The 13,902-nt window shown below is 43.7% G+C and overlaps 1 protein-coding gene across 2 annotated transcripts in view; it reads right to left on the reverse strand.

The window, feature by feature from the left end:
• GNAL (G protein subunit alpha L) overlaps window positions 1-13,902 on the reverse strand; it is a 199,071-nt gene that overhangs the window by 54,860 nt on the left and 130,309 nt on the right. For both annotated transcript variants that reach the window (XM_007974684.3, XM_037982511.2), the window contains exon 5: window positions 1,195-1,292. In XM_007974684.3, the coding sequence (XP_007972875.1) occupies window positions 1,195-1,292 (98 nt within the window). The remainder of the gene's footprint in view (window positions 1-1,194; window positions 1,293-13,902) is intronic.

Raw genomic sequence — 13,902 nt, forward strand, 5'->3', positions numbered from 1 at the left:
TGGCTCTCTGGGCTTTGCTGGGTGCTTCAGGCCCATCCCATGGGGGATGGTGACTGGACGTAGAACCTAGTAAGCAGGAGCTTGGGCCAACACAACCACTCCCTCCTGGAAATAAACATTCACAGTGCAGCTCCACTGACTGGTTCCGAACACTGAATTCCCAGATTTTATGCTATGGAATCTCTTCCATGTCTATGAATTTTTAGAGTTTAGAGATTTAAAATGGAAAATATTTCATTTCTTGCTATCCACAGAGTTACATAGAACAACTAGTCAAATACAATTTTAAATTATCAAAACAGCAAACATATCTAGAACTTCTTAACAATTTCACATTGTTCTAGGGACCGTTATTTTCTAATAGTAATAGAATATATCTAACACAGCAAAATGAAATGGAAAAGTAAGTGTTTCAGGGAAAAACAATGAACCAGCCCTGGCAACAGTATCCTTTTCCTTTTTTTTTTTTTTTTTGAGACAGTCTCACTCTGTTGCCCAGGCTGGAATGCAATGGTGCAATCTTGGCTCACTGCAACCTCTGCCTCCCAGGTTCAAGTGATTGTCCTGCCTCAGCCTCCCGAGTAGCTGGGATTACAGGCACCCACCACCACGCCTAGCTAATTTTTTGTATTTTTAGTAGAGACGGGGTTTCACCATGTTGGCCAGGCTGGTCTCGAACTCCTGACCTCAGATGATCCACCTGCCTTGGCCTCCCAAAGTGCTGTGATTACAGGTGTGAGCCACCGGGCCCGGCTTTCTGGTATACTTCTAATGTGTACAGAATGATCACATTACTTTAAGAGCCTGGCCTTGATCACAAGGTTCGTATTATTTTAAAATTTAATTTGAGGCCCCTGCTCCAAAATCAAAACATAACAATAACTATGTGAGTTCACTTTAACTTACCAATATGCATATAGCTCTGTATAAAAGTCAAAAAATGAAAAGAACTGAAAACAACAATTAGGACAAAATGAACAAAACTTTCTGGTTCTCAGAAATGTTGATTCTTACTGGATTTTCAATTTTCCATCTACTAAACATGTCTCATTTTAAAAGTTGATTTCTGTCATAAACGGTTAATTATTCATTCCTTGCACGCAAGAAACTTCAGAAGTACTGAGAAGGCAGCATAATCATGCATGCAATCATATTCTTCAAAGGGCCCTGTAACTTGTACAGGACACAACTTACTATTGTGCACAGTCAATCAGCTGGTATTCATTGGATCTCTCAAAGCATGCCTTCACTCCTTCATCGTCCCAAAGTTTTTTCACGTGGTCAAAGAATTCCTAAAGTTTAAAAGAGTTACAAATTAAAAAAAAATGTATAATCACCTTTTAAAACGTTAAAAGGAAACAGAAACTGCAAAAACTTTTTTTTGCAAGTAGCATTCAGATTTTCCTTGTGGAAGTCTACATAGTAAAATGCACCAACTCTATGTTTAGTGTGATAAAAAATGCATGCATGTTATCATTACTCAAGTCAAACTGCAAAATATTATTTTTTTTTCTTGAGACAGAGTCTTGCTCTGTCACCCAGGCTGGAGTGCAGTGGCGCGATCTTGGCTCACCGCAACCTCTGCCTCCCAGGTTCAAGCGACTCTCCTGCCTCAGCCTCCTGAGAAGTTGGGATTATAGGCGTATGCCACTGTGACTGGTTAATTTTTGTATCTTTAGTAGAGATGGGGCTTCACCATGTTGGCCAGGCTGGTCTCGAACTCCTGACCTCAAGTGATTCGCCTGCCTCAGCCTCCCAAAGTGTTGGGATTACAGGCGTGAGCCACCGCGCCTGGCTCAAAATAGTTTTGTCATTCTGGAAAGTCCCCCAAAATGCAAATTATGTCAAAGTTAATACCATACATTAACTATAAATACAATTAACAGCATAATTCTAAAGTATTTAGTATTCAGTAACTTAACTCGTTGAACTGCCATCTCAGCCATGAAAAAAAATGCATATTATGAGGACAAGTTTTGTCTTAGCTTCTGTCTTTTACGTTTTCTATGTGAGTTATGATTAGGAATGGGCATGGTTGAGTAGATGGATTAAATTTGGCCCAGAGGTATTAGGTACATAAAAAAGGAACTTTAAAAACCACACACTTTGGGGATGATAACTTATTTCTTTTTTCATTTTAAAAAAAACTAGGAGTTAAGTGTGAATTCTGATTTTTCATTCATTCCAGAGCCATGAGGTCACTGTGTTCAACTTCACCTATTATTATGGCAAGCAAGATGCTCCGAAAGAACATTTTTCATCTCAAAAGTAAATGAAGGGCTTATGAATTCATATTGGTAATATCACGCAAAAGGGCGATGGACCCAAATGACTACATTAGTAGCTAAACACAAAAGAAGTTCTGTAAGTGTTCACAAAACACTTTGTGGGGACATTCACACCCTGCCCACGGCAGTTATTTGTCTGCCTTTGATCTTCAGGGTTCTCAGGCTCCATGGCCTGTCCCAGGGACGACTCCTTCACGCTTATCAGCTGACACATTTCTAGGAATCAACACAGATTCTTTGGAGGAAACACAGAAGGACTGGCACTTTTTCTTAAGGACTCACAATTCCGTACAAAGGTGGATCCAAGCACTGTGAGGGGTTTAATGCTCACAATTTGGAAGGCTCTCTTTGAAAAAAGAGATGCAAAACGATGAATACAAAATTAGGTATAAATCCTTGGAAGGGGAGTAGAAGTGAGGCATCCAGAGTGTAGGCTTTATCAGCGTTTAGAAAATCCAATTCTGATTTCACAGTCTCAGGGACGATCTTGTAAGTTATGGCATAGTCGGTATCTATATCTGTCCATCACCATTATCGACAAACCCAAATGGTTCCCAGTTGACAAAAAAAGAGACATTCTCCCCCTGAAGGGGGTGGCTAAACCTCTCAGTTATCATCTTGTCTCCCTAGGTTTATGTTTCCTTCTGGAATCTTCCTCTGATGCTCCCATTAACCCAGTAAGGGAGTTTGTAGGCTTCCTTAAAAAATTTCCGGCCAGGCGCGGTGGCTCAAGCCTGTAATCCCAGCACTTTGGGAGCCCGAGACGGGCGGATCACGAGGTCAGGAGATCGAGACCATCCTGGCTAACACAGTGAAACCCTGTCTCTACTAAAAACACAAAAAACTAGCCGGGCGAGGTGGCGGGCGCCTGTAGTCCCAGCTACTCGGGAGGCTGAGGCCGGAGAATGGGGTAAACCCGGGAGGCGGAGCTTGCAGTGAGCTGAGATCCGGCCACTGCACTCCAGCCCGGGCGACAGAGCAAGACTCCGTCTCAAAAAAAAAAAAAAAAAAAAAAAAATTTCCTTCGGCCGGGCGCGGTGGCTCAAGCCTGTAATCCCAGCATTGTGGGAGGCCGAGACGGGCGGATCACGAGGTCAGGAGATCGAGACCATCCTGGCTGACACGGTGAAACCCTGTCTCTACTAAAAAATACAAAAAAAAACTAGCCGGGCGAGGTGGCGGGCGCCTGTAGTCCCAGCTACTCGGGAGGCTGAGGCAGGAGAATGGCGGGAACCCGGGAGGCGGAGCTTGCAGTGAGCTGAGATCCGGCCACTGCATTCCAGCCTGGGCGACAGAGCGAGACTCCGTCTCAAAAAAAAAAAAAAAAAAAAAAAAAAAAAAAAAATTTCCTTCGAAGAGCCATCCAAGTCCATACACTCACACTTCACACACACACGTGTAAAGATCAATCCTGCGTTATGCCGTTATCAAGACGGCCATGGAGACAGTGCCACCGCTGCCTCATGGTGATGATCTTCCAGTTGCCAGCTCCGGGTACCTGATTTCTCTGGACACGACAGACGCATGAGATACAAAACCTATAGACTCACGCTACATGAAAACAAATTTAACTGGATTTACTCAAACACAGGAACCATAGATATCAGATTTTAAAATGGTTCACATAATAATTATTCACTATAATAGGTTTCCAAATGCAATTAAAAAACGACCAAGACTGGAGTAATTAATCTAAACTTGGCCAAAAAAAAAAGAAAAACAATATTGCTCCAGGCCCTGCAGGGCGGAAAGGGCTCCAAACCGCGTGGGGTGCGGTCGTGTGGTCACCCTACTACCCAACCAGCCATGGAAGTAAGCCCACACGGTGCTGACCCAGAGCTAACAGGCATGTGGCCAGAGGTCAGTGAACGGGTTGAGAAATTGATCTTTTATATTTTTAATTTTTATTTATTGAAACGTGATGTCACTCTGCCCCGTCTCACAAGCTGGAGTGCGGTGGCGCAATCTCGGTTCACTGCAGCCTCGACCTCCTGGGCTCAAGCAATCCTCCTGCCTCAGCCTCCCAAGTAGCTAGGACTACAGGCGCGTGCCACCACGCCCGGCTAATTTTTGTGTTTTCCTAGAGACAGGGTTTTACCATGTTGCCCAAGTTGGTCTCCAACTCTTGGGCTCAAGTGATCCTCTGCCCTCAGCCTCCTGAGCAGTGGGGACGACAGGTGTGTACCACAATATCCAGCTCATTTGTTCGTTTGTTTGTTTAGAGATTTAGCGGTGGTGGTGCGGGGTGGGGAGGGAGGTCTCACAATGTTGCCCAGGCTGGTCTCGAACTCTAGGCGCAAATGATTCCACAGGCGCGCACAGCACGCCCCGCCTGAGAAACCCCGTCTTGAGTAGAAGCCCGAAGCCGCCAGGCGCGCTGAGCCCCTGGGCCTCTCCGGAGCCGCCCTCGCCCGCGCCTGCACTGCCACATGCATCCGCCGCTCTGCACGCACGGGACCTCCTGGCAGGCGGAGGAGAAACGGAGGCTCCCATCAGACGCCCTTGCTTTTCGACTCACTTAGCACCCGAGAAACCGAGGCCCACGGAGGGGCGGCCATGGCCTGGGCGCGTTCTGGCCTCCGGGCCACGCTGGATGCCGGCCTGGTCTCGCCAGAGGGCGGATGTGCGCTGCAGGGAGGCGGGAGGTCTGTACTTCAGCCCATGGTGAGCTGGAAAGGGAGGGTATTCTAGCCCCGACGCATTTACTGGGGCCCCTGCTCAGGGACCTCCCGGCTCCCTCCGGCAGAAACATCAGCATCACCGCCCCACCTGCCTCTGCAAACAGCGCACCCCCGCAGCTCCCCAGCTTGGAGGCCCTGCCCAGCGGGGCTGGGATTCTCAGCGCCCCCAGGCCTCAGCTTCTTCCTTCAGGCTTCGGCTCCTGCTGTTTTCTCATTTCCTTTGCAATACCCTTTCTCATTTTGCGTTAATTTTCTGCATGTCACAGTAAGGGCCTTACTCACATAATAACCCCTATTTAAAATAGTTCTTAGGTAGTTCTTATTTTTCGAGGGTACTGTGCACACAGCACTTTATCACATGATCGTCTTTAACTCTCACAAAGCTGGAAGAGGTGGCTGTTACCGCTGTGCTCAGTACTTTAACACATGATCGTCTTTAACTCTCACAAAGCTGGAAGAGGTGGCTGTTATCGCTGTGCTCAGAGAAGTTAAGCAATCCACCCAAGGGCACACAGCGGGTAATGGCAGGATATATTCCACTGCCTGTGTTTTTAACCACTATGCATACTACCACCTTTTATTATATATATTAAATCATTTTCTTTTCTTTAGTTTTCTACTGGGTTTCTTTAAAACCACTATTTTAGAAAATCCACTCTTCACTGGATAAAGTACAAGGGATCTCGTGCAAGAGTACCTTGTTAAAGTAACACAAGACACTCATGAGGATTCCCGCAGGTCTGCAAAGCTCAGTAACTTCTGTGGTCCTTCCGCGATTCACAAATACACCGCAAAGATGCCAAGTGTAAATTCCGCTCATGGGATAAGCCTTAATGTCGTGTGGTTGGTAAGATTCACCGGTGAGGACTGGAACTGCTTTATTCGGGACCAAACTCTAGGTCTGGGCTGAAGCCTGAGAGAACTGCAGAGAACTGCTTGAACCAAGAATCAAGACACAGAATTTCTGGAGCATGTGTTGATAGCAAGAGAGAAACAGGGATGGTAGGCACTGTGATTTTGAAGTAGATGATTTAGATAACACTGAAGAAACACAAAAGCGACAACCATCTCTCGTCACTTCAGCTTCCTCATGGGTAGACGTGTTGGGCTAGCGTACAGCTGAGTCCCCACGATTCCACGTATTTACTTTTTAAAGGGTTCTAAAAACTTCATGGTGAATTCCAAGGCTGCTGTTGCCATTGTTACTTCAATGTTTTACATGGAAAACTTTCAAACTTATAAAAACAGAGAGAATGAATCTCCAGGTACCCATTACTCAGGTTCCACATTTATCAACACATGGTCAATTTCTTTTCATCCGTATCTCATCCCCTTTTACCCTGTGCCTTTATTATTTTGAAACAAATATTCTATTTATAAGGCACTATGTCATGCTATTTCAACATTATTTCTAAAACATAAGGACTTTTAAAAAATAGCCGTAATACCACTATCTCAACTAAAAAATACATAAACAAACACACAGAAAAGGATTCTGTGAAGTCATTAAATATTTAGCCAGCCAGTGCAGCTTCTTCAGGTATAATTAAACATTAGTTCAGAGCTAGGCTAGGATTCTGATAGGGATCAAATACGCCACCCCCAATTATGTCATACTGGCATATTGATTATTTTGAGCTGAAGGCAACAGAGAAACAACAGATACAAGAAGAACTGTCTGCCCTCCCCCTTTCTGCCTAAAAAAGAGCATAAATATCCCCCACCAGGCACAAGGATGAGAAGAGTGACCTTTATCGCAGGGACAGCGAGCTGTCACCAAGATGAGTCTGCATAAGCAAACCTCACTAAAATAGCCCTTTCTCACAATTATATCAACCCTAGGAGCCCAAATCCCCTTTCATTTGTAGTCACTTCTTCCACAATTTGTCACCCTTTGTTAAAATGGTATGTAACCTTTTTTTTTTTTTGCATGTTTCACTTCTTTTCTGTGACACCCTTGTGCATATAAAATTAAAAACATTAATTAAACTTGTATGTCTTTTCTCCTGTTAATTTGTCTGCTGTCATTTTAATTCACAGGCTCTAGTTTTTTCCCTTCCATAGAGATCTCATACATTTTAAAAAACAACTGAGAAATTAATATGAAGAATAATTTTAGTATGTCTACATTAGCAACTAAGATGAATAATACTAAATAAAAATAATTTCAGGTTTTTCTTTGTGTATGTGTCCGAAAAGACGAATTCACAGTAAAATGTAACCTGTTTTTGACATCTGAGGGTATATAAAAACTGAAAACATAAAAAGAAGTTACATTTCTTAATTTTTTCTGTATTGCTGAATATGAGAATTGCCATGTGATCTTCATATTTTTAGCAACTGATATATGTGAATATCTGTTATTTTTATTCAAAGGGATTTCAGTTATATAAAATAAAAATAATACCAAATTTAAACCTATTTTTTAAAAGTAAGGCTTTAAAATTTCGAAGTACAATTTTGATTTTTTTTTTTTTTTTTGAGACAGAGTCTCGGACTGTCGCCCAGGCTGGAGTGCAGTGGCCGAATCTCAGCTCACTGCAAGCTCCGCCTCCCGGGTTCACGCCATTCTCCGGCCTCAGCCTCCCAAGTAGCTGGGACTACAGGCACCCGCCACCTCGCCCGGCTAGTTTTTTGTATTTTTTAGTAGAGACGGGGTTTCACCGTGTTAACCAGGATGGTCTCGATCTCTTGACCTCGTGATCCGCCCGTCTCGGCCTCCCAAAGTGCTGGGATTACAGGCTTGAGCCACCGCGCCCGGCCAGGCCCAGCTAATTTTCGTATTTTTAGTAGAGACAGAGTTTCACCTGTCGCTTGAGAATCGCTTGAACCTGGGAGGCAGAGGCTGCAGTGAGCCGAGATTGCGCTACTGCACTCCAGCCTGGGTGACAGATCAAGACTGGATCTCAAAAAAATTAAATAAATAAAAAAATAAAAAAATTGCTGAGTTCTATTCCATTGTAAGGATATATCATGTTTTGTTTATCCATTCACCAGTTGATGGGCATTTGGGTTATTTCCAGTTTTTGACTATTGTGAATAGTGCTACTAGGAATATTTGTGTAAAAGTCTTTGTATGGACATTTATTTTTATTTCTTTTGGGCAGGATGAGAATTGCAGGGTTTTATGGTAAGTGAGTGTTTAAGTTTTAAAAATTGCCAAATTGTTTTTCCATGGTGGTTGCACCATTTTATATTGTCAAGGGCAATGTTTAGGGGTTCTAGTATTTCCACATCCTCACCAATGCTTGGCTTTGTCTGTCTTCTTAATTTTAATTATTCTAGTGCGCATGTAGTGGTATCTCACTGTGGTTTTAGTGTGCATTTCCCTAATGAGGAATTACATTGGCTATTTTTTATGAAATTGTGGGCTCAACAACTGTTTTCTTATTATTGAGTTTTTTAAAAATAAAAGTAAGAGATTACAGCAAATAGTCTGGATTAAAATCCTTTATCAGTTATAGGTTTTGCAAATATTTTCTCCCAAAATTTGCATTTTATTTTTCTGAAGTTGTTTTTGATGAGCAAAGTTTATTTTTTTATTTAAACATTAAAAAATATATAATCTGATATGGTTTGGAACTGTGTCTTAGCCCAAATCTCATGTTGAACTGTAATCCCCAGTGTTGGAGGTGGGGCCTGGTGGGAGATGACTGGCTCGTGTGGGCGGACTTCCCCTCGCTGACTTAGTGCTCGTGACAGCTGCTTGTTTAAAAGTGTGTAGCACGTCCCTGCTTCTCTCTTTCTCCTGCTGTGGCCAGGTAAGACATGCCTGCTTCTCCTTCACCTTCTGCCATGATTCTAAGTTTCCTGAGGCCTCCTCAGAAGCAGAAGCTGCTCTGCTTCCTGTACAGCCTGCAGAACCATGAGTCAATTAAACCTCTTTTCTTCATAAATTACACAGTCTCAGCTATTTCTTTATAGCAGTGACTATAAAGAAATATATACAGAATGGACTAATACATAATTGACATATAATAACTTCATATTTATGGTGTATAATGTGGTGTTTCAATGCATCTATACATCGTATAATGATCAAATCTGGGTAATTACTATATCTATCACTTTAAATATTTACCATTTCTTTGGGGTGATAATATTCAAAGTCTGCTCTTCTGGCTAACTTGAAATATACACTACATTATTATTTGCTATAGTCACTTTACTCTATAATAGAACGCCCAAACTTATTCTTCATGTCTAACTGTAACTTTGTACCCATTGATCAGCTTCTTCCAATTCCCTCTCCTCTACTTTCCCCTCTCCAACCTCTGGTAACCACTATTCTACTCTCTACTTCTATGAGATCAACTTTTCTTTCTTTTTTTTTTTTTTGAGATGGAGTTTCACTCTTATTGCCCAGGATGGAGTGCAGTGGTGTGATCTCGGTTCACTGCAACCTCTGTTTCCCAAATTCAAGTGATTCTCCTGCCTCAGCCTCCCAAGTAGCTGGGATTACAGGCATGTGCCACCTCATGCCCAGCTAATTTTGTATTTTTAGTATAGACAGCATTTCACCATGTTGGTCAGGCTGGTCCCCAACTCCTGACCTCAAGTGATCCACCTGCTTTGGCCTCCCGAACTGCTGGGATTACAGATGTGAGTCACTGCACCTGGCCAAGATCAACTTTTTAAGACTCCATATATGATAAGACCATATGGTGTTTTGTTTTTCATTTTTTCTTTTTCTTTTTCTTTTTTTTTTTGAGACAGAGTCTTGCTCTGTCGCCCCCGCTGAAGTGCAATGGAATGATCTCCGGTCACTGCAACCTCTGCCTCCCAGGTTCAAGCAATTCCCCTGCCTCAGCCTCCCAAGTAGCTGGGATTACAGGTGCCTGCTACAATGCCCGGCTAATGTTTTGTATTTTTAATAGAGACGGGGTTTCACCATGTTGGTCAGGCTGGTCTTGAACTCCTGTTCTCAGGTGATCCACCCGCCTCAGCCTCCCAAAGCGCTGGGATTCCAGGCGTGAGCCACCGCGCCTGGCCCAGTGTTTTTCTGTGCCTGATGAACAAAGTTTTAAATTTTGATGTCCAATTAATTCATTTCTTTTCTTTTAGAGATTACCCTTTTTTGTGTGTTCTATCAAAGAAATATTTGCCTATCACTTAGTTAAAAATATTTCTTCCATGTTATTTTCTTAAAGTTTATAGTTTTCACCTCTTACATTTAGGCCTATGATCCACGTGAATTAATTTTTGGGTATGGTATAAGGAAAGGGTCAATATTCACTTTTTTTCCATCAGGACATCCAGCTTCTCCCGAACATTTAGAGAAAAGACTATTCTTTCTCCCTTGAATCCTTAGTACCTCTCTCTCTCTTTTTAAATGTTTTTACATTTTAAATTTGTTTTAGACACGGGGTCTTACTCTGTTGCCCAGGCTGGAGTGCAGTGGTGCAATTACAGCTCGCTGCAGCCTCGACCTCCTGGGCTCAAGCCATCCTCCCATGTCAGCCTCCTGAGTAGCTGGGACCATAGGCACATGCCACTGCGCTTGACATCTCTCTTAAAATGGACCATATGAAGGCGGATCTATTTCTGAATTCTCAGTTCTCTTCCACTGATCTCTCTCTCCTCATGCTAACACTATACTGTCTTGATTATTGTGGCTTTCTAGTAAGTCTTCAAATTAGGCAGTTCCAACTTCTCCAACTTTCTTCTCCTCTTCTAACATTGTTTCGGCTATTCTAACAAAATAATTAGGTATTTTCATCAGGGAAAAAAGATTCAAAGAATCACCACTTTAGTCTTGCTTCCAGACAAGCCTCTAAGTCTTTTGAATTTTTGCATAAATTTTAGAATTAGCCTGTCAAGTTTTATAAAAAAGCCTGTTGGTATTTTGATTGGGATTACATTGAACCTATGGGTCACTTTGAGGAGAACTGCCACCTTAATGAGTTGTGTAATCCATGAACATAATTGAACATGTTATTTCTCTACTTATGTCTTTTTTTTTTTTTTTAGATGGAGTCTCGCCCTGTCGCCCAGGCTGGAGTGTAACAGTGCGATCTCGGCTCACTGCAACCTCCGCCTCCCAGGTTCCACCAATTCTCCTGCCTCAGCCTTCCGAGTAGCTGGGATTACAGGCGTGCGCCACCATGCTCAACTAATTTTTTGTATCTTTAATAGAGATGGGGTTTCAGCATGTTGGCCAGGCTGGTCTCGAACTCCTGACCTCATGATCTACCTGCCTTGGCCTCCCAAAGTGCTGGGATTACGGGCATGAGCCACCACACCTGGCCTACTTGTCTTATTTAAATTATCTCAATAATGTTTTGTAGTTTTCAGCATATAGATTTTTTACATCTTTTGTTAAATTTTTTCCCAAGTAAACTTTTTTGGATGTTATTTATTTATTAATTTTTTTTTTTTTGAGACGGAGTCTTGTTCTGTCATCCAGGCTGGAGTGCAGTGGTGTGATCTCAGCTCACTGCAACCTCCGCCTCCCAGGTTCAAGTGATTCTCTTGCCTCACCCTCCTGAGTAGCTGGGACTACCGGCGTGTGCCACCACGCCCAGCTAATTTTTGTATTTTTAGTAGAGACAGGGTTTCACCATGTTGACCAGGCTGGTCTTGAACTCCTGACCTTAGGTGATCTGCCTGACTTGGCCTCCCAAAGTGCTGGGATTACAGGTGTGAGCCACCGCGCCCAGCCTGAATGTTATTTTTAATGTTCATGTTTTATAAATGTAATTTTTCAGAGGTTTTTCATTTCTAGTGCCCAGAAATACAATTGATCTCTGTGTTTGTTCCTGCGTCCTGCAAGCTTGCTAATTTCACATATTAATTCTCTCAAGATCCTTGAGACCTGGGGCAGCATCGGAATTCCCTGCGGGTTCCCAAGTATAGGAGGATGAAGCCAAGCGACCTTCACAGACCCCCAGGGCCAGTTGCAGGGTTTCTACTGCTTTTACTGATTTTTTCAAAGATATTTTAAGATTTGTCTAGGGACGCTACCTTTTATTTCCAAATTATAATCTCACAAAACAACTGTGAAAAGTATAAAGTTTTAAGTAATCAGATCCATGACCCACAGTACAGAATTAAACAAATCAAATCTCCAGTGATGGAACCTAGAATTTTCCTCAAGTATTTTTTTTTCCCACAAAATTAATTTTTTAGCTTTTGACTTCTTTTCTCTTCACAATACTCCCACTCATAGACCTAAGATTCTCTCTGTAAAATCCTAATTCTCTAAGAAAGCTGTGCACTTGGAGCATGCCAAAGAGACTCACAAGAGAAACTTATTTGTGTGGGAACAGAAATAAAATAATTAGGTATTTTCATCAGGGAAAAAAGACTCAAAGAATCACGACTTTAGTCTTTGCTTCCAGACAAGCCTCTAAGTTATCTGACAAAAATTCTCCTTGGAACATCAAGCTTGAATTATATAACATTTTAGGGTATTACTCTTATTCTTGGTCTTCTTAGTCACTCTGTATCCTCTCATTTTTACCTGTTGAGAAGCAAAATGGAGAATGGAGATCCCTTTTTGTGGGGAACAAGGTTAAATTTAAAGCAAATATCTGTGAAGGGGGGCTTGCTATATTCTTGCTGACAGTGACTATAGAATTAAATATATTTTTCTGTTGGAAAATTTTAGTGTAAAACACACAGTTTCTAATGAGAAGGCATGAAATAATGTTTTCGACAATTTGAGCATAGATTTTGGTATCCGAGTGCTGGGGTTCGAATTCCGGCTGGGGTGGGTGGGTTTTTTAGCTCCGACTGCTGACAGCTAACAGTTTCCTCGCCTGTCCCAAGGGATAACCCAGCAGTCCTGGGCAGAGGCTGGTGCTAAGGCCAGGACTGACCAGTTCACAGCTCACAGGGAAGGTGGGTGGGGCAGAAAGGAGAGTCTGTGAGGGGCGAGGGGCAGGAGGACAAGGTGAAAGGGTCTGGAAAGACAAAGGAGAAGCGTGTGGGGGTGCGGGGATGTGACGTCAGGGAGGACAAGCACAGCCGCAGGGCAGTCGAGGGTGTGGCAATCAGCCACAGGGAGGGCTGTGCTGGGGCCTCGGGATGGTCTGGGAGGGCTCCTTTGGCGGCTTTGGGTGCAAGGAGGGCACCCAGAAATGTGGTACTGTGGCTTTTGGGAAAGGTGGCAAGGCCCGGATTTCAGTGGTGGGGCGGGGTAGCAACACAGGGTAAGGAAAGGAAATTCTAGAAACATCTACAGAACACCTGCATGTGGAGAGCACCACATGAGGTCCTGGTGCAGAAGGAAGAAGTGGGCACAGGTTCTGAGCTGCGGGAGGGGCTGTGCTCAGATCATAAGCACGGCGGGGTGTGGGCGGCGGCCCAAGGACACTGCACTCAGAACTGAGCTTCAGCCATATTCACAGATTCCTGGATTTGCTCTCAGCCTTCAGACCCTTCAGAAAGGCCCAAGAAAATGTGACCTGTCCAGGCCAATGCACTTACAGCCAGGCTAGATGGAACAGAAGGGCAACAGATGACTAGGAAACATCTACCACAGGGAAGAAAAGGGCAGCAAAATACTGCCATAAACAACGTGAGATGCAGCTGAGTGGCTGGCGTGTTGTAAACTGAGCCTCAATCCTCTGTGCGGGAAGGGGATGGAGTGACCCGCCACTAGACAGCCCCTCCCTGCAGGCTCTGGGCTGAGTTTTCCAGGCGATGAGCTGGGACCGGTCCAGCCACATTCAGCCCCACTGGGACCAACAGCTCACACCTGCCAGGCAGTGTGCAGGCCTGTGATCTCTGTTATCAACGGGCAGACGTACACGTACCCAACACCATAAAATTAGCTGATAGTGTCCTCATCGGGAACAAACAAGGGTTTTTTTGAGATAGGATCTCACTCTGTCACTCAGGCTGGAGCGCAGTGATGCGATCTCGGCTTACGGCAACCTCTGCCCCTTTGGGCTCAAGAGATCCTCCCACCTCAGCCTCCTGAGTAGCTG

Source organism: Chlorocebus sabaeus, chromosome 18 (assembly GCF_047675955.1).
Source record: "Chlorocebus sabaeus isolate Y175 chromosome 18, mChlSab1.0.hap1, whole genome shotgun sequence".
NCBI lineage: Eukaryota > Metazoa > Chordata > Mammalia > Primates > Cercopithecidae > Chlorocebus > Chlorocebus sabaeus.